The sequence below is a fragment of the Galleria mellonella genome, unplaced genomic scaffold (genome assembly GCF_026898425.1).
Source record: "Galleria mellonella isolate WM207_F2 unplaced genomic scaffold, CSIRO_AGI_GalMel_v1 utg352, whole genome shotgun sequence".
NCBI lineage: Eukaryota > Metazoa > Arthropoda > Insecta > Lepidoptera > Pyralidae > Galleria > Galleria mellonella.
Window position 1 is genome coordinate 1,899,778 of NW_026442084.1, and position 25,750 is coordinate 1,925,527.

At 34.6% G+C, this 25,750-nt stretch overlaps 1 protein-coding gene across 8 annotated transcripts in view; it reads left to right on the forward strand.

Annotated features, from left to right (window-relative positions):
- The window catches only part of LOC113519401 (protein pangolin, isoforms A/H/I/S), a 210,285-nt gene that overhangs the window by 173,851 nt on the left and 10,684 nt on the right, over positions 1–25,750 (forward strand). For 2 of the 8 annotated variants that reach the window (XM_052897013.1, XM_052897014.1), the window contains exons 5-11: positions 7,687–7,810; positions 8,557–8,653; positions 10,483–10,578; positions 11,970–12,089; positions 19,388–19,595; positions 20,388–20,553; positions 22,900–22,969. In XM_052897013.1, coding sequence (XP_052752973.1) covers positions 7,687–7,810; positions 8,557–8,653; positions 10,483–10,578; positions 11,970–12,089; positions 19,388–19,595; positions 20,388–20,553; positions 22,900–22,969 — 881 coding nt within the window. Of the gene's footprint in view, positions 1–7,686; positions 7,811–8,556; positions 8,654–10,482; positions 10,579–11,969; positions 12,090–19,387; positions 19,596–20,387; positions 20,554–21,335; positions 21,491–22,899; positions 22,970–23,943; positions 24,104–25,750 lie in introns of those variants that run through there. The other 6 variants (XR_008253089.1, XM_052897018.1, XM_052897017.1 and 3 more) reach the window with 6 other exon arrangements.

Sequence of the window (25,750 nt, forward strand, 5' to 3'; positions counted from 1 at the left end):
AAAAATATATATAAATTATTACGACTGAAATGTACCTGTATGTATAAATATAAAATAAGAGTACATAAGCCAAAAAACCCTTGTAAAGGGCTATTCCAATTTTCCGAGCCTAGCGCTGGTAGCACGTCAAAAACATAATTGGCGTGCCCTTCGCAGTCTATGAACAAAGATGTATTATTACTAAAAGTGTCATGAGACCGTTGAGCGTACTTGTAATTTGTTCACGTCGTTTTTCCCTGATAATAATATAGTCGAGTTCATTAAAAAACAAGATGAATGTTAACATTGATTGATTAATGTTGATTTAATTTTTACTTATTTGGCAATACAAGGTGGCTGATTACGGTAATTATGTTAATCCGATAGGGGCTTTACCATTATGGTTTATTATTATAATTAAAAACAAATTATAAATTGGAAAACAAGAATACATTATATCTTTAGAATTAATTAAACATACAATATATAGTGGGTAACTAATATTTAAAATTTGTTCCACAGAATTTTAATTGGGATAAAATGGATATTATTTGTGGTATTAGTTGTAATTTTAATGGATAGTAAAAATCACTATTGAAATAACCTTTCTTTTGCTTGGCTATAGTCAAGTAGTCGCTATACAATCGATGACAATACCGTATAACATAAAAATAATACCAGCTATTTAAAATTTCCATAATTTTTAAGAGAAAAATAATACAACTTTTTGTAATAAAAATCCTATAGAATATTTTTAGAGTGCAAATATTAGCGGGTGAATAGAATAGAATGCAAATAATCTTTATTGAAATAGACTTAAAAGCTCTTTTAAATCGTGAATTTTTTATGAATCTACTTCTGGATTCTGGATGTTGTTATCTGTTTAGAAGTACCCACAAGAAACTTAACGGTTGCTCTTTTTAAATTACCATATACAACATAATTTTACATTTGTATGGGTACTATAATTATAATTAGTATTAAGTTCTATTCATTCAAACATGACTAGACCAGTCCCTACATGCTGGCTTTGTACTAAAGTCGATTGCGTGGGTACCTCTGTCCCATTCGTATTTCAACCGTGAAGCAGTTGTGTTTGCATGGCTGTGTTTCGGTTTGAAGGGTGGGATATGGCGTGAATTTACTGGGTACAGAGGAATAACACCTGAGTCCTCAAGAATGGCAACGCATGGGGGGTATCATGGGCGAAACAGTATACTCTGTTATGTCCATGGTACTGCTCATGTCTATAGGCGACGGTTACCACTTTCCATCAGGTGGGCCGTCAGCTTGTTTGCCATTCTAAGTTGTATAAAAAAAAAAGAAAAAAAAATTTAGGGAATTCAACGATCCAGCTCATCGCACTGTTACCAGTCAGGACCTTATAGTCAGCATGACTAGCTTCAAATTACTGGAATACATCATGAGTACAAATTACGTCAATACGCTACTTATGTGATTAAATTTACATTTACAATAAGAATAATTAATATGATAATGCCAGTAAATTAGTAATTAAAATGTTATTTTTATGGATATAATTAATTTGGTAAAACAATCATATATAATATCAAGTTAATGTATAATTTATTTTAATATTAATTTGTCTATGATTTTAATGTCTCTTCCATTTGTTGTTTATCTTAGACGTAGCTACACGTATACATAGATCTGCATGGCAGCCTCTGGAAAAAGGTCAACAACCCCCGGCCCCAGCCTCCCGGGGGAGGCTCCCCGATATTCGCAGATTTGAATATACGACCCCAAAATTGTAGATTAGATGCTCTTGAACCCAACATTTCAGTTCATAGATTTCATAGTAATTAATGAGTTTATTTATATATTATATTTATATATTATATTTATATGTAATAATCCATGTCAATATTATAAAGAGAAAAGATTTGATTGTTTGTTTGTTATAGATAAACTCAGAAACTAATGAACTAATTTTATTTGCCTATAATAAGCTATATTAAGAGTTTGTAAAATAAGCTATATATTATTTAAAAAAAAAAAATTGAGATCCTACTAAATTTACAATAATGCAATCCAAAATATCAAATATTTGTCTTGGTAATATAAAATACTTAATTTATCTTTCTATATGTCTACCCGTCAAAACCGGGGCGGATCGCTAGTTTCCCATATCTTTCGCATACTGTATACTTGAGTGTATTATTTTTTTTTTCGAATAATAAAACAATGATTATTTATTTTTTTACCATTTTCCTCTTTATTTCATTTATTTATTTAAACTTTAATTCACAGTAAAATTCTATGTACATTTGGCGGACTTAATACCGGACGGTGTTCTCTACCAGTCAGCTTTTATGATTTTTTTTTTTTTGGAATTAATTAATTAATCTTTATAATTTGTATCTATTATTTGATGGGAACAATAAAGAGTATTTATGTGAAAATGAGCTAGAATATGTCTCATATTAAATGAAACAATTTACTTTCTTTTCACTAGTTTATGATAACATATCGACACAGAATTACTGTATCGATTTTACAAAATTCCTTTACCAATTGCATCGACTGAAAAAATGTTTAGAATAAACATTGTCATATCATCAAATCAGCTGTTAAATATCCACAACTGAATATAGATAGATAGATAGATAGATGACCTTTATTACCAGTATTAAGAAAATAAAAAATTAAAACAACAAAAAGAAAAAAAGAACAATTAATGTTGCTGGTAATAGGAGCCGCCTCAGCTGTTGCTATATATGTACAGCTCCAGCGAGATGTACCTATATAGCGCTGATTTTCAGGCGGTCCCTTAACTGCTATATACTGCTATATAGACTGCTTTTAAATAGACAATCAATTCACACTATAATGAATGAAAGGTGTATAGTAAAAGAAAAAAAAAAATGCTATGTAGAAGCCAGTGTATTTATATATTTGTAGCTAGGAAGCGCTTTCCCTCGTTATAAGTTTCCGGCACTCGCTTCCGGCTGGAAGGAAGGACCCCGGAAATGGATAAGAAATGACGTCAAATCAACGGAGCGAGCGTAGTCCCATTAGAATTTTATTCGCGTTTTCTAATTTGAAGTATAATGGTTTATCGATATTTTTTTTTTCGTATTTAGTGTGGCAGTAGGGATGGGCCAATACACTGTAATATCTATATATTTTATATATGTTACTATATCCCTTGTATATTAGCCCAATGTTTAGATATGTTAAAAATGAATTATCCAATATAATATAGAAATGAAGAATTCGATCGAAATGAATATTGCGAGTACCTACCTAGAGAATATATCCTACCCGGTATAGGCGATATCGAAATGGGGTGATGAACTTTTCTTCATCACCAATATCCAGAGGAACCTATGTTCGTTATCGTGGTATCGATTTTACCCATGCCTAGTGTGCAGTCGATATTATCAGTATCACTTTAAAGAAATCAGCTAGTGAACCTGACAATTTTATAAAAAAAAAACAATGGTGGAAATCGACAAAAAATATTGAGCCCCTTTTAAATATCAGCATAGAGCATATGCTTATCCTTCGGGAGTAAAAATTATAAGTAATAGGATTTTACAGCCTCATTGCTTGCCCTATACCGTATCAGGTCGACCTCTATGTAGTTCCCCTAAGTAATCAAAGTGGTTAATTCTTGCAGAATTCGTCACGACAAGCTAACTTACTTGCTTTCATCCTCATTTATCATTTGTCACCAATTTAGGAAAAATGTTAAATTTCACCGGTTGAACATTCACTTAAAAGAATGCCAGTGATTAGAAATATTTTTGTCAGTATCATTTTGAGATATAATACTCTATGTATTTTATAGTTAAAGGAGCTTGTATTTTATATTTCGTATTTGAGTAAAATTTCGTCGCAGAGATGTTACAATTAAACATACAACTAGATACGTTGACTTCAAGTCTACATTATAAATTTCTGAATTAAATTGTCTTAAACTTTGGAAAACTTCAAGAAAAGCAAGGGAGTTGAAAACATGAAACAATAGCCGTTTGAGAGTAAAGTTCAAAGGGTCCCGATGCGATGCAGTGTTCCACTTTAAAAATGAACACATCTAAAACTAGACCAAAACTTCCAAGGTCGGAAAACGCAGTTTACTCACACGACGGCAACACCACCCTTGCACCCACACCGACTACACATGTACGAGCCCCTACACACGGTTGCTATAGCAACGCAGCATCCTACTTCCACGCCCACTACCCGGGGGCGAACTCTCAAGATATTACGCCCTACTTCGTCCGCATTGGTGCACTAAAGGGGTGTAGGGGCGGCGGTGTGCGTGCATTTACGCTGCGCCCTCAAGGAATCCGCCAATTTCATTTTCTACACAAATTCCGCAGTGTCGATATTATTCGTACTGTATAGTTTACATTAACGAAACGAAATACACGATCGGTTAGCGAATGCGCAGTACTCAACTTCATTCGCAACATTCAGCCGAACGGCTCGTTAACAAACCCATTCAATTTTGAAGTATTAGTCGATTGAGGCAACGTTTCTCGCGTCCTATCGTCGCGAGTTCCAATTAGCGACTGGGGCTTGTCGCTCGAGTGCCGGTGACGTCACTCGCCGCTTTCATGCGGTTTCAATAACTACCCTCTCGAGTGATTCCTTCAATAGCGACCACTCCACTGAAGGCCCACCTTCATTAGGAACCATCTCAATGTACACGCAAAACTGAAAAGGCGAGCGAAAAATTGCAAGTTTCAACGAGAAAACTTATTTAGCTAATAATAAGCGTCGCCCCTTAATGCAACTTTTAATAACGCTATCTAATTGCTTGTTTTAGTTTTTTGAATTATTACGCTCAGTCAATTGAACAAAGAGCACTGCTGCCTCTTTTGTTTTAGCCGGTCGCGCCATAGACAAATCTTATTATGGAAATATTTTCAAATTAAGAACGCGCTGCTCCCGCATTATGCGTCTCGACTGCCATCATTGTCTATGGATTCTTTTTGTTCCTCCTCGCATGTCGAGATTTTTCGACCACCGTTTCGGTTATTCTCTTTTTGTATTTTTTTTTAAGCTGTCCCAAGCGTGAATGGAGTGCTTTGTTTGTGCGTGTTTTATTATTAATTAGTGAGGCTTCTTTGTCCGTGGTAATTATTGTCTTAATAAGTGGTTCCTGCTCGAAATATGGACGACTGATGAAGGGATTGTCAGCCCTTTTACTTTTTTAATTGTTCGAAATGATGCGGGATTTCGAAACACGTTTTAGTTAGAGCGTTCACTTGCATACATAATGTTATCTTTGACCAGCGTGGTAGTACCACGTATTATCACAACGTTGTACTTACCACCATTGTAATGTCTTCCCTTGTTCATTTCATATTTGTGTCTTTTTATCATATTAATAAAATGTATATTATTTTATTAATAGATTACAAGGTACTTTGTAATATTAGATATATTTGTCTACAACTTGTTGGGGTTTCATCAGAAGGCCTTTGAATGTTTGTGATCACATAATTAAAATATAAAATATTATTTCTAATATTGTTATTTAGTATTTATTTTTATTGTTATTTATAGTTATACAGTATTTGATATTGTACTGATGCTTTCTTGGGTGAGCGTATTGGGAGACTGAAAGCTCTACTCAGCTGATCAAATAAATAATTTCCAATTTTTTTTTAACTGATTTTTTTTAAAGTCCTTATCGCCTCAAAAATGCTCTCTTTAAAAGAACTTTAAAGGAAGCCGCATCTCTATTCGTATGTGTTTATTGTGGTGAAATCGTTTTTTGCAACGGACACAAAGATTTTTGGCCTTATTGATCCTATATTAATTTTGTTCAGATTGAAAAGTTGATATCTTACTTTGCTTAATTATTAATTATGTATTAGCCAAGCACAATTTGTGTACATCAAACATTATACGGCATTTTAAATCCTAATATTTCAATCTAATGTATCTATAAAACATCTAGTCGTCCATCGAAGTTAATTGTCTCTATTTAAGTCGTTGTTATTTGCAAAGCACTATGTACTTATAGCCTTACTAATATTATAAATGTGAGTTTGTTTGTTTCTTTATCCTCTTAATGGCTGAACCAATCACTATGAAATTTAGTATGCACGTACTATATGGGACGGAGAAGGACATAGGCTTCTTTTTATCCCGATCACTGAAAATCCTCGCGTGAACGAAGTCGCGAATAAAAGTCAGTACTTAATAAAAACAATAGAAGCGAGAAATAGTTTTTAATATTTGTGACTGTCTATTTTTATGAAAATCATCCGGTGTTATATATATGTTTATATATATTTGCATGTCACATGATACGTGGTATATTCATGGAATAACTGTAATAGTGAAACAGTCTTTTTTTTAAATATTAACAGTTTACACCAATGTGTAGCTTTCGGATAATAGTGTTAAAAAGAATTCTCAGTTAATTAGAGGTGAAACTCTCTGCTCGGAAGTACGCGTTCTGAATGGCCCTCGGTGGCGCCATTTTGCATAATTGCGAGTCGAGGGTAGGACGAAATTTATACGGGCCCGCCAATTTACTTGCTAATGACGCTTCCATAGACTAGTTGGTTTTTGTCTCTGCCTTTATTTCGATTTGGGTGTCGAGTTTGTTTTTGTAGACTTCTTTGTTATCCCACCTGATATATAGCTTGTTTTCTTTGTTTTTTTTTTTTTTAATGGGATTAAAATGGAATAGTAACCCCGCCTGCGTATTGGTATACGCTGGCGAAGGACCATTGAGAGATGATAGATGAAAATGAAGTTAAGTCCGTTAGCCCATAGTGAATTCCACGAGAATTATCCATGATGGTTTCCAGAGGGAACCACGTGAAAGTCAACCAATTAGATACATTACTAGCAATGGATATATTAGACTACATTTCTCACAGTCTCTTTTGCCACTCTCTGTCCAAAATTTATAATTTTTTAAGTATGATTTCTTATAGTAGTTACTATATTTTTATTCGAGGTTAATTAAGACGTATTATTAAATTTCTTATTAACATTTTTTATTATAATTGATAGAAAATTATGTGCTTTTAGTCAGACGTAGATAAAAGCTATTTATTGTATAAAATAATTACAGGTAACTGTATGCTTCGGCTTCGCCCGCGGTTGTATCGTGATTTTTAATATCCTTCAAGAAAAGAATTATCAAATTCAAAAATAATTTTTCAAATTCTATTTGATAGTTTCAGAGATTAACGTGTGCAAACGAACAAAATTTTCCGCTTAATTGTATTGGTATAAATGTAGATTAAGTTGTAATGAATTAAAACTAATTAGAGTTAATATATTAATAGTCTACTATCATTGTATGTATTATAAAGATCACTATATCTATAAAGTGAGCTCTAAGCAATTAAGGGAGACTTTGTACAAATTCGATTGCTTGGGCACCTCTATCCCATTCGTGTTTCAACCGTAAAGCAGTTGTGTTTGCATGGCTGTGTTTCGGTTTGAAGGGTGGGATATGGCGTGAATTTACTGGGTAAAGAGGAATAACACCTGAGTCCTCAGGAATGGTAACGCATGGGGGTATCATGGGCGAAACAGTATACTCAGTTATGTCCATGGTACTGCTCATGTCTATAAGCGACGGTTACCACTTTCCATCAGGTGGGCCGTCAGCTTGTTTGCCATTCTAAGTTGTATTAAAAAAAAAATATATAATTCTGCTACCATCAAAGTTTCTTTTACTAATCCATATTTTTTTTGTTGCAGACCAGCAAGATGGGCTTGCCAACAGGAGGCGGTCTATCACTATTTTGTCCTGGTGGTGATCTGGGACAGCCACCGCCAGCCCACATGGGCATCCCCCCGCCTTACCAACTCGACTCCAAGTTAGGTAAGTCAGAAGGCCAATGGTTCAGTTATCGGCTGTTAACTGAACTTATTTAAAAAAAATATAAAAACAAGTTTGAAAAGAAAAAAAGAAAGAATGAAATAAAATATTGAAAAATTAAAAAGTAACAATTTATAAATTTGTAATTCAAAATTTGAATGCTACTGTATCTTCTGTATTTTGTTTGTTTTTTTCTGTTTCTAACACAGCCAAAATTTTACAGGAAACACAAAAATGATATATTTATAATAAGTTTACTATTGTAATCTTTTGGAGGTAACAATAAAGAGTCTATATATTTAATTCTGAATTAGGTGATCTGAAAGTTAGAAATTTCTATTTTATGATTGTCAGTTAAGTGGTGGTTAATCGTCAATATGTATCTTATATTTATTTTTTCTGTGCTATTTAGAATGGTAAATAAGCTGGTGGACGGTCACCGTCGCCTATAAACATGAACAACACAGTAGACATTACAGAATACTATCAAGTCCATGGTACCGGTCATGTGTGTTCCTAAGGACCATGATGTAATGACACCGTATCCATTAACTTCACTGCCATATCCCACCCTTCAAACCGAAACACTACCATACAAGCGTAGTGGCTTCATGGCAGAAACTCGAGTGGGTTTATCCCATATATATCCCATAGATACCCAAGCAGACAACTTACGAGCGAAGTCTCCCTCTGGTATAATCCTGTGGTTATTATGTATAATATGCTAAAGAAAAAATGTGTTGTTTCAGCAGCAGGGTTGGCGCGGACCCCCATGTACCCTTTTCCTGGGGGCACGTACCCTTACCCCATGCTCAGTCCTGAGATGTCACAAGTAGCAGCTTCGTGGTAAGTATTTGTCTATGACACCTTCTGTAGAGGGGCGAGTGGAAATTGTTAGTAATGGAGAGTGACTACCTCATTGCTAACAATATATCCCATCAGGTCGACCTCCATGCGGTCCTCCCTGGAAATCATCATAGTTAATTTCTGGAGAATTAATCACGACGAGCTGACTGATCTACTTTCATCCTCATTTATGATTAAAAATAGTAACTGGAACTCTTCAAGTAAACTAGTGTGTTCTGAGTAATCGCGCTCCATCATAGACTTTATCATCAATTACCACCAAAGTGAGGTACGATCAAGCACAACCCTATCTTGAAATGAAAAAAAAAAGAAAGCCATCTCTCACTGGTGCCCATTGTAGACTTTTTTTGGGTGAATATGGTATGGTAACCCCGCCTGCGCTAACGGGATACGCTGGCGGAGCACCAGTAAAGGGTGATAGATGAGAATGAAAACAGGCCAGTTAGCTCATCATGATGAATTCATCAGGAATTAACCATGATAGTTTCCAGAGAGAACCGCGTGGAGGTCGACCTGGTTGGGTATATTGCTACCAATGGGATTCTCAGTCTCCATTACTAACAATCCCTTTCCCCCCATTGTGGACCGTTAGTGAAGCTACCTATACTTACACTATGTGCTGTGTGTCATGTATATGGGAACACCTAGATTTTTATAATAATTATATTTGGCTGGTACCGTTTTTGTCTACAAATAGAAGTGATCCGATCTAGGTGTGTTTTATTTCTCTTCGTCATATTTGTTTAGATCTGAAACAGATTTTATTCCTTTATATTGTAATTGTAAAAAAAAAAAAACTATAAAACTTCAGTAAAAAAGTATTATTAAATATGGCTCCGTAAGGAAGGAACAGGATTAATACGTTGTTTTATTTTATAAAATTTCCCGAATAAATATTATCCACCTAATAACCTGCGGAGACGAATTAACTTTCTTCTCGGACTATCCAATATTAATACCTAGAGGCAATAAATAATTATCAAACAGTAAACTATGTTCACCTACGTGAACCATTCTATCCATTATCTATTGGAAAACAAAATAAAAAGGCCCACAGTAAACTCTATAGGAGACTTAATTAATGCAATAATAAGATCAACACTAACTTTTTAATTATTATAGATGTGTGTATATATGCGTGTATATGTATATGTATATGTGTGTATATGTATGTATGTATATATTTTGCATATGTAAAAACCGATCAATTGTGTCATTACGCAAATGTGAAAACGATTCATGGCTTAACATAGATATAAATTTGATTATGTATTGACTGTAATTCAGCTGTACGTTTTCCAAAAAATAAATAAATAAGTAAATAAACATCACCATCAGGCTATAACACATTTGAAGGCTGGCACGTGTGTTGCTATTTCTCTGAAATTGCGTGTGCCTATGGACGGCAGTAATCACTTAGTATTGGGTGAACCAAATGCTCATTTGCACACTATGTTACAACAACAGATACATATATGACCATATGGTCGAGTTACTGTAATAGAACTTTGATAATTGGATACTAAATTAAAAATTTTGATTTGGTCCGATTGATAGAGGGGGAAAAATCTGAAGTTTTTTTAAAGCGAAAAACTGAAGTTTGTGCAGAATTGTTTAGAAAATACGGTCCTTAGCTGAATAGCTATATTAATACTCTCATAATATCCGAGCAAAATATATTTATTTCTCGAAAACGGAATTAGATTTCTACATACTTTTGAAAAATTTTCTTAAAGGAAACTATAGAAAATTCGACTTCTCTATTATAATCGTTTGACATGTTGCTTAATTCAGTATTCGTTTTGCAGGCATACCCCGAGCATGTACCCCATATCATCGGCGGCGAGCGGTTTCCGAAGTCCGTACCCCACCTCGCTGCCGATACCAAGTTCTAGTCTATCCAGGTAATATCATATAAGTAATAAATTGATAATTGCCGTGTGGTCCCAGCATGGAAAAGGCCACCTCTTCCTTTCCTGTGGTTCTCTTAAAAGGCGAATAAGGAATCTTTATGGTGGTGGGATGGGCAGTAGCGTCTCTTTTAAAATGTCACCAAAGCTTAACTGCGTGTACCAAGCGTGGTAACTAATGGTAAATGCCCCATTATGGGGGCGGTCTATGTTCAACAGTGGATAGTTAACGCCTGATATGATGATGATGAATAAATTGATGATAATAATAATCATACCAATCGTTTGGTCCTCAAACTAGAATACCCTTACGTACCTGTTACGAGAGACCAATGATGTAGCGATGACATACTGGGGTCGATCCTGATGCGCAATTTCTTTTAATCTTTATAACCTTCAAGAAAAGAGCATATTCCTTTTTAAAAGGCCAGCAGCACACCTGCAATGTCTCTGGTATTGCGGATGATCATGGGCGGCGGTAGTCGCTTACCATCAGGTGAGCCGCATGCTCGGTTCCCCACTGTGTTATAATAAAAAAAAAATCAATATTTTATATCGATAATTTCGCATAATTACGGTTTTATAGATAATCATAAATTAATATTATAATAATTTAAACGTAAATCTATTGAAAAAATAGTTTATATTGGTATAAAATACAATAAAGGTGTTGCTTTGATATCAAATTGAAATTTTAATTTTGAAATCGGTTTAGAGAAATTGCGTCTCAGAATGGATCCTTACTGTCTTACTGTCTTACCGTCAGTTAGGTGTGGATGCGAATCCTGTACAATACAAACATTTGTCATCATTAGTATGTCGGTATTTATTTATGTAGACATTATAATTATTAGAATAATATTAATATATTATTAGAAGGAAAGATAGTGGGCAAAAGAGGAAGAGGAAGACCGAGAATTAACTACATGGGACAGATAAAGGAAACACTTAGTGTCATGTCGTATAGGGAGAGAAAGGATATGGCCTGGGATAGAGCTGGCTGGAGGAAGATGCATGAATTAGTTGCACCGACAAGAGGAAATTCTTAAATGAAAAGAAGAAGACATTATAATAGTAGCTATGTTAGAACTTTATTTAACATATTTTTATTACAGTTACTATACCAATTGTCGTATCCATCACGGTGGGCTAACTGACCTGCCTTTTGTCACCTGTCATCCCTCATTGGTGCACCGCTACCGTATATCGTTAGCGCAAGCGGGGCTACCATTCCATTATCATCCATAAAAAAACTACTTTTCCTCAAAAATAACTTCTATTTTCAATTTTTAACCTTTTTCAAGCGGACAAACTCGTAAGTTATTAATGTAAAGCTGGAAAAATAAAAAAAAAAAATACATTAATAATTTATTTTTTTATTGCAGTGAATTATATCGGTTCTCGCCAACCCTAGGCGGTGGTCTAGGTCTAGGCCTGGGCCCAGCGTTGGTGCCGCCGCCCTCCTCGAAAGCCGACCTCGACTCCCACCATGCACGGTATGCGAGGTGAGTTATACATCAGTACTGCTTACTAGGTTTTAATGTAATTTTTTTTTTTACGCAACTTAGAATGGCAAACAAGCTGACGGCACACCTGTATGGCCAGTAGTTTTTGCGTGAAGCTGGAACAAACATACGGACAGACAGATTTTCTAAAAAAAGATAATTTAGGATTCCATTTACCTTATTGAGACTAGAACTTAGATATTAATTTTCCTTAAATATCTTCATGTATAGACAAGGTTTAGTTAATTTTTTTTTATTATTGTAAAATGTATGTATTGTATTAGTCATGTATGAGTGACTTGTTCCCTATTTCCGTTATCTGACTGATTAGATATTAATTTTGACATCATCATGTATGTTTATTGTAATATCCGCAAACTTTTATTGATATTGTTAAACTTTTGTGGGCCCTGGTTGCCTTTTTGAAGAATTTATCTATTTATTTATTATTATTTATGTTTAATTGTAATGCTACTCAGATGACGTGTTTTAGTCTTTTATATTTTTTTTTAATTTTTATTTGTTTTTTAATTTTTTGCACTACTGAGTACACAACTTCTATCATAACTTATATGTGATATAGATAGATATTCTTTATTGTTTCCTCCATAAGATTACAATGGTAAATTTATTATAAATATAAACAATAACAAGAAAATATTACACTGAGAAAACAACAGCTGGCCTCATCGCTAAGAGCGGTCTCTTTCAGGCAGCCTTTGGTAATCTAAAAATAAAAATATATAATAAATATAAAAGAATAAATCGATATCCTTTCAGACTTGGCATATTAACATATTTACAATTTTATACATGGGGGAAATATTTAGGAAAAATGTATTGAAGGTTATAAGAGCAATAGAAGCTTGTACAATATATTTTTAAGAAATTTTGTTTGTTCCTGCATCACACAAAAAACACTACACCAATAATAATACAATTTGTACAATTATGTTTCTGAGGGTCTCATTTAAAAATTGATATAGGTTTAACTTGGATATGTTATCTAGAAGTAATCCACTTTATTGATTTTTCCACTTCTGAAAATTACGTATACGAAGTAACGGGCTAAAAGTTAGTTAATAATATTAGTGGCCGTGTGGTCCCGGCATATACTACGCCACCCTTTTCTTTCCCGTGGCTGCCTTAAGAGCCAACTAAGAGATGGCGAGGGATGGGCAACAGCGTCTCTTTTTAAAACATCTACAAAGCCTAACTGCGGTTGCGGTTGCTAACTGTTAAGCATGGCAACTACTAAAAAACCCCCCACGGGGGAGGCTTATGTTCAACAGTGGACGGTTAAGGGCTGATATGATGATGATAACATTAGTGTGATAGGGTTTAACATTTCTTTCTGCCTACCCTAATAGGAGACGGGCGTGGTAGATATGTATGTATGTATGAATTAACATTTGCACATACGTAACACTTACCTAACACTTAAATTCCAAATCACATATGCATCACACGTGCCTATTATTACAGCGTACGACGTGCACAAACGGACAATTTTTATAATAATGGGTGTACAAAATAGTTTCAATAAAACGTTTGTAACCCCATTGTGAATATCAGATCCCAATGGTGGATAGTGCGATCATATCGCACATTAGCAGGGCAATGTCCACCCCTCGTTGATATAGATTGATGATAAACTGCATGGTGTTTAGCAGATGCCTTAAAAACTGTTCGTGACATGAAAATTGTATTACTTTTTGTCCATATGCAACTTTTAAGGTAACAAATTATTGTGTTAATTCCAAATTTTTAAGAGAAAAAGTTTGACAATTGTTTTCTATGCTGGAAACGAGGAACATCGAAAAATGACTACATTAATATGCTACAGAAATCAGACTTTCTAAAAGCGACATATAGACAGCTAAGTGTGAATATTAGAATATTAAAAAGGTTTAACAATAATAATAAATAATTAACGACCCCATGCTGTAGTCTCTTAAAAAAACTTCGATAGGAAGCTCCTTGTTGGAGTTATGTTTATAGGCGACGGTTACCATTTTCCACCAGTTGGGCCGTCAGCTTGTTTGCCATTCTAAGTAGTATAAAAAAAAATTGTCGAGGTTTTTTTGAAGGACACACCTGAACGCTCGAGCAAGTAAACATCTCTGAAACTGCTCTGTACGCGATCATCCAGTCTATAAAATATGGGGGTAAGCTCTCTGTTGATGCCGAGCTGTGAGATGGTAGAAAGTGACCGTGGGCATCATATTGAATAATTCCTGTGAGAACAATCCGTTGTTGCGGTAAAATACGCAGATTAATTGAATGTTTCAATTTTCACTAAAAATTCACTACTTTCATTTAAACTCTAAATTTTGTAGTATTTCTGTGACCATTTCAATAAAACTTGATTACCTTTTTAAGTTCTGTTAAATTGAACGATATAACATATATTCCAGATATACCTGTAAGCAAAAAATGTACAGAACCCGAACGACGACACAAATAGAAGCAAACAAACTGATTGCCTTCAATAAATTACAGCATTTCGACAAAAAACTGTCAGCCACTTCCATTTACGCCAAGATGACCGCATACCTGACTTTCAAATAGTGGAGTGTCATTTAAGACATTACCTTTAAAAGAACTGTAATCTTATATCTTTCAACGCTTCACACTCGCTAATGCATCAGTCAAAAACGCTTACGTGTACAGGTAAAGTTGGGTAGCCAGTTATAGCGAGTGGTTCGCCATCTATTGAATTTTTTTGTACTTATCATTTATTCATTCATTTACACTTTATTGCACCATTTATAAAATAGTGTAAATACAGTTAATTTTAATAAGAAATGATACAAAAGGCTACCTTATTGCTAAGCAATCTCTCAAACAATCTTTAGGTAGAGAACATAGAGAATAAAATTGTAAACAATTATTAACAAGATAGCAGCTTATAAAGGATTATCTAAATTTCATTGGCAATCAGGATATGGCAACTACTGGCAAAACCTTCTTTATGAGACCTACGTTCAGCGGTGGACAGTTAAAGGCTGAATGATAATACTGAACTTTAATTATTTTTTAATTCTTTTTTAATATTAATAATCTCCTTATGGGGCTATATTTAGCAGTGGAAAGTGGCTGATACAATAATGACTATATACCATAGTGTCAAAGGTACTATTCTATTAAAGAGTACGAGTAGAGAGTATACGTTCATTTTTGATTGGTGGATCCTTTATTACTTACGTACTGGTAGCTTTTATAGATTTATATTTTTTATTTACATTCTATTTTTCACTTTTCTGATAAAAGTCTAAAAAATAACAATTCTAAACCTAGATATTACATAACTAAAATTTTAATAAAAATCTAAAATATTTTTATGCTTTTTAAAAAAAGAAACTAATTATCATACTAATTAACTGGCCTTTATTAATATGAGCATAAACTCTTTCTCTATTAAAAAAAATCATTAAAAGTCGATCACATTTGACGGGTATGATTACTTGAACGCATTCGAATTGAATTCGTTTAAAAATATACATTTAATGTTGATCAAAATCGAACTCACGACTTTAATCTTGTAACTTGAGTAACAAACTAATAAACTACAATATCATGTTAATTCCTTAGATTAAAACAAAAGGTGCAATCTAAGATTAATTTTCTTTTTAATAAGTTAATTTGACAAATGACTCGCCTTCAACATCGCTCATGCTAGCACCGAATGCTATTATATACATAAAAGTCCAGGTGCAATCATGTAAATAAGCTTCGAGGAGAAATTTAATTAAGATGATATACGAGACGCCCCGGGTTAACGGGCCCCCGGGTACGGTCAGCAACGGAGACGGAACAGCTTTTTTAATTAATAATTTTTAACTGAACCGTTACACCTAAAACCAGATTTAAAAATATATGCAAACGACACATTGACAGTTTATTCGATTCGCGTCAACGATTTATCGTCACGACACTCAACACGCAAAATTGTTTTTATATTCGATTCAAATAAATGAAAACTACAAGCGTTGATTTAGGTTTTGTTGTAGAATTTCAATTAAATAAATAACCGCCGACATCTATTAAATCATGTCCCTTTTATTTTTACAAATATTTTATCGCCATAAATATTATTTTTTTGCGTTTATTATTTTTAATTTTGAGGAAATTCTATTCGAACATTACTTTAAATCATTTGATGTTCTGTTACTGTCAAATAGAATCGATTAAGTGAATAATAATATAAAAATTCGTCTAGTATATGTTAATTTATGAATTCGTCCGCATATTTTTAAGATTGTTTTCTATTCAAAAGTTTATTTTGTAACAGACACAAGTTTATCTTTAGGTTTTAAGTTACTTTTAAGCAATTTAAAGCAAATTTTATATTTATAAATTCCATTGATTTACCATGGAACTACAAAAAATAGATAAACAAAGAGCTTTTAACTATAATTGTTGTATGGTTATTCAATGAAAAATCAAAACTATTAAAGTTAGAAACATCCGAAATGTGTGTGCAGTTTCCAGATAAAATATAAAAAATAATTAATATTTATTTTATTTAATTATGCTTATCTACAACTGTTACATTTTACATGCTACTTAATCAATAAAACAAAAAATAATTTTGCCTAATGTAAAAATCTTTTACAGGCGAACACCACGTGCACTATTATAATATTTAATAATTATTAACAATGACAATATCTGAACAATAAATAGCTAATGTCTAAAATTATCCTCAACAAGTTATATCTACTGTTAATGGATTCGAGATTGATGAAATATCATTTATTACCTGCTCCCGACGTGTATTTGTTTCCTGCTGCGAAGTAATATTTGATTAAGACTAGTAATGTGTTTCTTTGACACGTTAAAAATCTAAAACATTGAATATTTAAATAATAAACACCTGTGGTTTTATTAATCTAGCTTATTAAATTATCTTTATATAATAATAACAATAATAAAACTCTTTATTGCGCACAATAGAGATGTATACAAGGAGTATTTATACAGAATATGCATATACAAAAGGCGGCCTTATCGCTAAAAGCAATCTCTTACAGACAACCTGGACAATAATGTAACGACAACTAAAATGATGAAAAATAAGTTTTACACAAATAAAAACTTGATATGCAAACAGTACATAACACATAATTACTGCGTGTGCGCCACTGAATACCTCGTTTGGTGGCGTATGCGCGGGCGCATAATACCCGGCGCTCTTTTTATATTTTCCCATTTTTAAACGGCTCTCGAAGGAAGTCGTTCATTTAACTCGATCCCGTATTCTGGGAACTAATTTACTGTATAAAAATCTATATCGGACATATTAACTAGTGTTGCTTCTGGTGACACCTCAGTTTATAGGTTCTATTTTCATTTTCGTGTTTCAGGAAGTCGTTTATCAGCATTCTTTTGTTTTTTTTTTTAACGGTTCTAAACTGAACGTTATTTTTATTGTTTTGTATTGTGGTAATGTAGTTATTTTATATAAAAAAAAAAAAATGATTTTTATAGTAGAATAAAAATATGCGTTAATTCACAATGATATTATTATTCAAGATTTAAAGTTTTTGGTCAACAAACTTTCTTTCATAGAGATAATGTTATGTTGACTAAATACAATTCTACAATCACACAGGTGAATCATTGCAAATACAAAACAAACAAATTTAAACCTTATTAATTAATGCTGTGAATATCTTATTTGTTTATAAGAGAAACAAGTCTTTTATTAAAAAACAAGGCAATTTAATTACTATGTACTTCGGATTAAGTCTATTTTCTTGTTTGCAACAATCACATCTTGTTCATGAACCAAAGTATTATCTACCTTAAACATAGTTGTCAGTGAGTTTGTTAAATCTTGAAACGTAAACATGTGTCTGTCCATCGCCGGAAACACGCGTCTATTTCCAACAGGACGTGTATGTGTTTATTGTCGTCTTGTGTCGTTAACACCTAATATTATTATTACCATATTGATGCATAGAGCTAGATTAAACTGGCACAGTGTTTAAAAGTGTTAATAAATTGTCAAAGGGGCCAATTCTGAGGTGGCATTTCTATAAATCTATCTCTTAATAGGAGTTGGCAATATATATATTTTTTTATACAACTTAGAATGGCAAACAAGCTGACGGTCCACCTGATGGAAAGTGGTAACTGTCGACTATAGACATGAGCACTACCACGGACATAACAGAGTATACTATTTCGCCTATGATACCCCCCATGCGTTGCCATTCTTGAGGACTCAGGTGTTATTCCTCTGTACCCAGTAAATTCACTCCATGTCCCACCGTTCAAACCGAAACACAGCCATGCAAACACAACTGCTTCACAGTTGAAACACGAATGGGACAGAGGTACCCAAGCAATCGACTATTGTACAAAGTCTCCCTCTGGTAGACAGCGACAGCGACTTTATAGAATGTAGTGATTATTATTTACAACAGTTTGATATTATGACACCATGTAATCCACACTGTGTCAGTTATAGCTGTTTACTGCGTCTATGCCCGTTTTGATCGCATTATCACCTGTTCCCCTAATAATTTCGGGATTACACATCTAAGGGATACTTATGTCACTGAAGGATTCTATGTTTAAGAATTGTAGTTTCTATAATTAAATTCAGCACAAAATTAAAAAAAATATAGCATGTCTTTGTGTATGTCTAAAATTTATAGCAATTGTATACAATTTGTCTGGATTTTTTTTGATACTATGATTTTAATAATTCCTTCTACAATTGTAATCTGCAAGAGTAAAACGTGAATGTGAATGTGAAAAGGACTCCATTTTCCGCGCTTAGCCTCTCATTTGGGCCATTGTGCGTATGAGTCGTGGCTAGTGCAGCCAACCTAGCTCCGTCTAGAAGCGCAGAAGCTTCCGAGTAAAACGTGTTGCTCCCATATTTTTTTCCTTTTTTTGCAGTCGAAGTATTATTTGTTTTTTCTAAAACAAAGTTTTAAACTATTACGTAAAAGATTATTATAATGCTCTCTTAAGTTTGTAATAAATTTTTAAACACTATATCGACATATAAAAAAAAGAACAATACTCGTCTATGATGTCACAATAGCCATGTAGATGTGTTTACATAACCTTACATCTACTTATATATCTGTATATGTATGCATTTTAATCACATGTATTTGAGGTCATTACACTTTACCTTTTTATTGTAAATTTTGTAATGTATTACAAAATTTTATAATGTATTAAAAAATTAATGTATTACAAAGAGGTTAGAATCAAACTTTCCCAAAAATTGTTTTTTGCCGCTATTCATATATCAATTATTTTTAAACCTTCAGGTCGTTGGAGAAAGGCAGCAGCGGTAGTGCCAACGAGAAACCAGCTGAAAGTTCAGCGAACAGTAACAACAAAGAGCAGAATAAGAAGCCTCATATAAAAAAACCACTGAACGCCTTCATGTTGTACATGAAAGAAATGAGGGCGAAAGTGGTCGCAGAGTGCACGCTCAAGGAATCCGCAGCCATCAACCAGATACTTGGCAGACGGGTGAGTTCGAAATTTAAATTTAAATCCGTCGTTCTAAATATTATTATTTAATTTAATTTTTTATTTTAAACCTTTTTTATTGACCCTATTTAAAATGTAAATTTTCTTTTTTTTTTTATTTATCTAAAGTGGCCATAAATAATGTTCCGTTTTTACTGTTATTTGTCTGTTAATCTTGTTATGAATTTAAAAGACAATGCGCAATCGCCTTGTCTAATAGATGCATTGAAGAATAAACGCTGATACTAGTGTTTCAGTACTGAGAATCGAACCCGATACGCGTTCCGAGAACGTAATCTCATTCCTAACAAGAATAACGTATCATATTCATGACTATATAATTGTAATCACAGATGTTCAGTTTCAAGAGTAATTGTCCAGTTTCGTTTATTCTCATTTGGTACTTTTAGTTTATGTTTGTGATTACAGAATCATTCTTAATGTTTGCAATACGCAAGCTTGATATTATGTGGACATTGAAGGTATTGCGTTTATACGAATTTAACTTTTAAATTTCGAATCCCTATTAATATATTCAAAATGAAACGCGGACAGTAATAAACGAATTTCAATAAAATTCACGTCCGTTATTATTTTGGTAGCATCTTCACAAAACCAATCCAAGATAAATTTATAATTATCTGTAAACGATAAATAAATATTAACAATTCAAATTAAGTTGCCAAATCGGGAATACACGAAACGGGATCAAACCAATGGAACGTCTGATTTCTGGTCGTCGATGTGGAAACGACCGTTGGTAACGCAATATCCTGGTGTCATAATACACAGTGGCATTCCTTGAGTCGCGAGGAGCAAGCAAAGTACTATGAAAAAGCGAGACAGGAGAGACAGCTCCATATGCAGCTGTATCCCGGTTGGAGTGCAAGGGACAACTACGGTTATGGTTCCAAAAAGAAAAAACGGAAAAAGGATCGCAGTCCCGCTGAGCTGGGAGGTATTGGACCCTAGGACTGTACCCGACACGCGAGGGGCTGGGTTGTCACGTCGACGCTTCTGTACACTCGCTTCACCCCACACTGTCCCATTACTGTCCCTCCTTGGATTCGAGCAAGACTCCCCTCGCACTAACAACGCCCTGCCCGAGGAGACTCTTGCTTGCCGACCCGTACCCGGGGCCCGGGAGACACAATGACCGGCTTGTCACACTAACATGAGCATCCGTAACCCGATCCGTCCCGTATGTGAGTGTGCGTGTGTGCGTGTTACTCAACTGTTACGTGTGTCATGTACCGCGGCGCCGGCGGTGCCTGTGCTAGAAAAGCGGCTGGAACCGTTGCTCACGAGTCGGAGTTGTACGGCGCGGCGCGGCGACGGCGCGGCGACATCTCCGCGATGTCTCCGCGACGGTTAGGCGACGTCAAGCGTGTCGCTCGTCGTCCGCACCGCGCGCCGCCTCGCGCCGGCTAGTTGTTTCGTGTTTTGTGTACTGTAGTCGTCGAGTGACCGTGCTGTACACCCTACACCCCTATCGGAAATTATATTGGTTTGTTATATGTATAGACCAGCCGCGACTCCGATACCGACCGCAGAATAGGTTCTGTGAGGAACGTCACACAATTGGCCATTCTCATTCTATAGTAGGATCAAAATTTATCGAGGGCTGCTCACGCGGGCTGTTTTTCTAGCACCAGCGTAGGGACGCGCGGATTCCGAGTGACCCATCGTGGAAGTGCATTTCTCTTTTCTTTCCATATTGCGGCGCGGTTCCATTATCAGTGGCATGCGCTTGGACGCGAGGAGCAAGCCAAGTATTACGAGTTGGCGCGCCGGGAACGCCAGCTGCATATGCAGCTCTATCCCGATTGGTCGTCTAGGGCTAATACGCAAAGGGGCAAGAAGAGGAAGCGAAAACAGGAGACAACCGATGGAGGTACTGCCTTTCACTCCGTCGACAATTGCGTCCCGCTTATCGAGTCATCATCCCTTCCCATTAATGCTGTGATCGCATCGCGCGTTCTACCGTACCGCACTCGGTCTCGATGCCCACACATGTCCCGAGCAACGGACGTCTTGTCATTTGTATACGTACTCGTAACAGCATTACGGGCGATAAACTCGGCCGTCTCATTAAAAAATGAGGTCAATTAATGAAGGATTAAGCTTGGAGACGTTCGTTGTTCCCTCTCCCACACCCGTTATGTCCTGCCTCCCCCGCGGGAGTTCAATTACTTTGAACTCTAGACCGAACATCAGTAATATTGCCGAATGTCTTTGGTTGGGGTACAGGTTGTAGAAGTATACCAGTATTTTTTATTTAAATATTTATCGCATTTATTTATTTCTTTTTTGTAATTACAAACGCTATTTTATCGAAATACCCTGATGTAAGTGGCACTCCTTCGAAGGTTGTCCCGGTTTTTGGCTTACTATTCTGCCCGAAGTGCCGCCTACGATTTTGGGGAGCGTGCATGTTTTATTCATGAGTCAATATTTGAACACTAGAGCAATTGCTTTGCAGGGATTCTTAGTAACATGTGCTCAGTGAAAGGCTGGGACAGCCTTCTCGATATGGTATTAAAGTACGCAAAGGAGTATGAGACACTATGCATGACAAGGAGGACGCAACCGCCCACGCACGGTACATCAGAGAAGACCCGAGCAGTGACCACTCATACGAAGAGTGAGGATGTACCGGCAAATAGATATTTTGATTTCAACAAAGCTGCTGATGCTTCTGTGTCTGCGGTGTTTAATGATACTGGCCAAATGAACTTAATTTATTTTGATTCCGGAGAACCTATTCTGCTTCAATTTTGCTTATAAGCGACATCTTTATTTGTGGTTTATTTCCAAATAGCGTAGTTAGTTATTATTTTGAAAGTTTATGCGTGTAGTATGTTATTTTAAAACCAATGTTTTTTCCGTTTTATCCTGTTCTTTTGTCCCATCCATAGTCCTGATCTCTGCATGAAACTAACATGTTTGAAGGGTTTGGTGCATGAGTGCTTTTTTGTAGTTCGTAGTGGTATTAGTTACATTCTTTTAAGATGCTTCAAGTATGATTTCCAGTAAATTAATTTCCATTTCGCAATTTCGACATTCGCAATATTTATTTGAATAATTATTACGCAAGAGTTAAAAAATTACTAGACATCACAATCCTTTTTTAAACATATAAATTTATATGTTTCTATGTAACTTTTGTCATAAAAATAATTGATTTGCAATCATATTTTAATTTGCTGAAGAGACAATTTCAAATAAAGTATTTTTCGTTTTCATCTGCAAATATTGAAGGTTTGAAAGATAGGACTCTAACATTATTTAATGCAACTTCCAGGAAATAATTTGAAGAAATGCCGAGCGAGGTATGGCCTCGACCAACAAAACCAGTGGTGCAAACCCTGCAGGTGATTACTTTTATTAATGTTTTTATTTCTTTTTGCTTATAGCCAATTTTTGTTATAAATTCCGCGTCAACAATACGTTATTGTTAGTTACCCTTATTTCCGATTTAATATATTGTTTCTATGTGGAAAGACTTGGCTTATCGTTTAGTCTTTTTCTACGGCAAGTCCAAGAGGAGCCTAGTCGTACAATTTAAGTTTAATTTTATTTTTTAAATAAAAATCGTTGTAGATGTTGTGTTTTCTGTTTTATATTTCTGTTTAAAACAATATCTACGCTCTTTTGAGAGTAGCGATATATAATTAGCAAAGAGCGAAGCAGTTAATGATTCAGAAAATGTGTCTTTTCACAAAGAAATAACATCCAAATATGTAGATGTCACGGAATAGATTTTTTTGAAAGTAGACAAAGAGTGAATATGTAGTTGACATAGGAAATAGTATAGCAGAGAAGTGTATAGAGAAAGGGCAATCATTTGTCGATAGACATCAAGCTTTCAAAAAAATCTTGACACATTTTCTGAATTGTTCTCGCTTTTTATTTTAAATATTGACGATTCTAATTAATATCTTTTATTGTGAACATTGTAAAGGTACATTGTATACTTATTGAAATGTTTTTTCCACTCATGATTGCCGCTTCTCACGGATCGATGCTGCATTCGGCTGGCACTACTGGTGACATTATTTGTTTATTATGCTCCATGGTTTATTTTTTGTTTTTATTACCAAACGCTACTTGACGTTCTTTACCTTTATTTCGATCCTTTATACTATTTCCATATATATTTATTTCGATTCTTTAAATATTATTATTTTTAATATATCATGCATTATTCTTCTATCGTTATTCTATTTACGTCTTCTATCATTAACATTTAAATTAATTTTACCTAATTCACAATTCATTTACTCTGTTATATTAAACTTTTCGTAATTATCAAATCTACTCGTATTGTCTAACATCCGGGCGTTAGCCCTGAATCAAGTAGCGTAATGGTATCTGGAGGGCTAGGGCTGCTCCGACCAGAGCCGGCTACGCCCCTCCCCCCAGCCAGTCTGGTCGGTAGCCCCCCACAGGAGCCAACATACGTGAACCTCTAGTGCCGGCCCGTCGCCGCCGAAGGACGACCCACGGTCAGTTAGTGATGATGATGAAGTGATGATAGAGATGTGTTGGTGTTGATTAGTTGCCTTGTGTAGTTGAATAGATGTTTCTTTAGTACTTAATAGCTGGTACCAAAATGGTTTATTACTAAACGGGACGACACTGCACTGAGGTAGGTAAAGGGTATCTACGCATATGATTTTTTTTTTTTTATCAAACATCACGAATATTCGTACAATAACATTTTGGTTTCCATTTTGAAATGAAGGTTTACACGTTAATTTTTTTTTACTATATATTTTTTATTAAATATTTTGACGATTTTACGACGGCGGTAATCACTTAACATCAACTAAGCCGCATTTTTGTTTACTCTCTGTGTTATAAAAAAGATTTATTTATAAAAACATACCTACCAAACAATTATATTTATTTTTTAATTCAGTTAACTAGAAATAAATAAACATTCACTCTTATAGCTAAGATAAGTTTAAAAACTTATAATCTAGGAGTCTACGATACGGATTTTCGTACTCATTTTCATGTTTTTGTTTATACCGAAATCGGCTCAGTAAATGGAGCTTAACGTTTCGTTCGTCATAAATCTTATATTTAGAACGATATTTGAACATTTTTAATATTTTTAAACGCTATGTATTATTATATGTAATTTTAACATCGAATTTATGTTTCGTTCGACCCCGAAATTTTGAAAGATATTTCATGGTAGGCCCTCTGTATTTATTTTAGGTATGTTACGGGTATGGTATGTTTATAAATGTATATAAATAATAAGTTCTACCAACACCAACATATCGGATTTGTGTTTTGAAACAATTGCTCAGTTGACGTTGCTGTTTAGTTTATTGGAATGGTTTTTTTTTTATTTTTGTTGTAGGTAGATGTCTGCTTAATAAATTATTTCTGTATGGAGATGCACCAAAGCTAAACCTGTTGTCGAATTATTGCTATTTTAAAAACAATATCTTATATTATGTTAAGTCTTTTAAAGTCATCATATATCGGCCTTTAACTGTCCACTGCTGAACGTAAGCCTTCCTCTTGGGGGGTTGTGCCAGTAGTGACCAGGCTTGGCAGGCGGATTGGCAACCGCGGTCAGGCTTTAGAAATATTTTAGGAGGGACACTGCTGCCCATCCCTCGTCTTACCTTAGTCGGCTTGACTACACACACAGAATAAGATAGGGTGATCTATTCTATGTTGGGACCAAACGGCCATCTTTTTTTTTATTGTCTGTCTTTTAAAGTGTACAAACTTTATAAGAATTGGTATATCATCACAGAACCTAATGATAGTTTAATTGTATGGAAGTAAAATATTTAAACATAAAAATGTTTGAATTCCTGAATGATGAAAAGATATTTTTTAATACTGATATAGAAATTAGTAGCGTCTTTCTAAGCGAGTTAGTTATTTACAAGTGGATCTAAAATCTTTGTGTATTAAAAACTAACAATTTCCCGCGGTTTTGCTCGCGTGAATAACACAAAGTAACGTGTGTTTAATTTAAATCCCCTCAGTAGTTTTTGTTCAAGATTAACTTTTTTGCGTACATTGATAGATATAGTTTTTTTTTTTAAATAACAAAATATATATTACATCTTGTCAAGAGATGGCATTTTTACTTACAATTAATATAATTATTCATGAATATA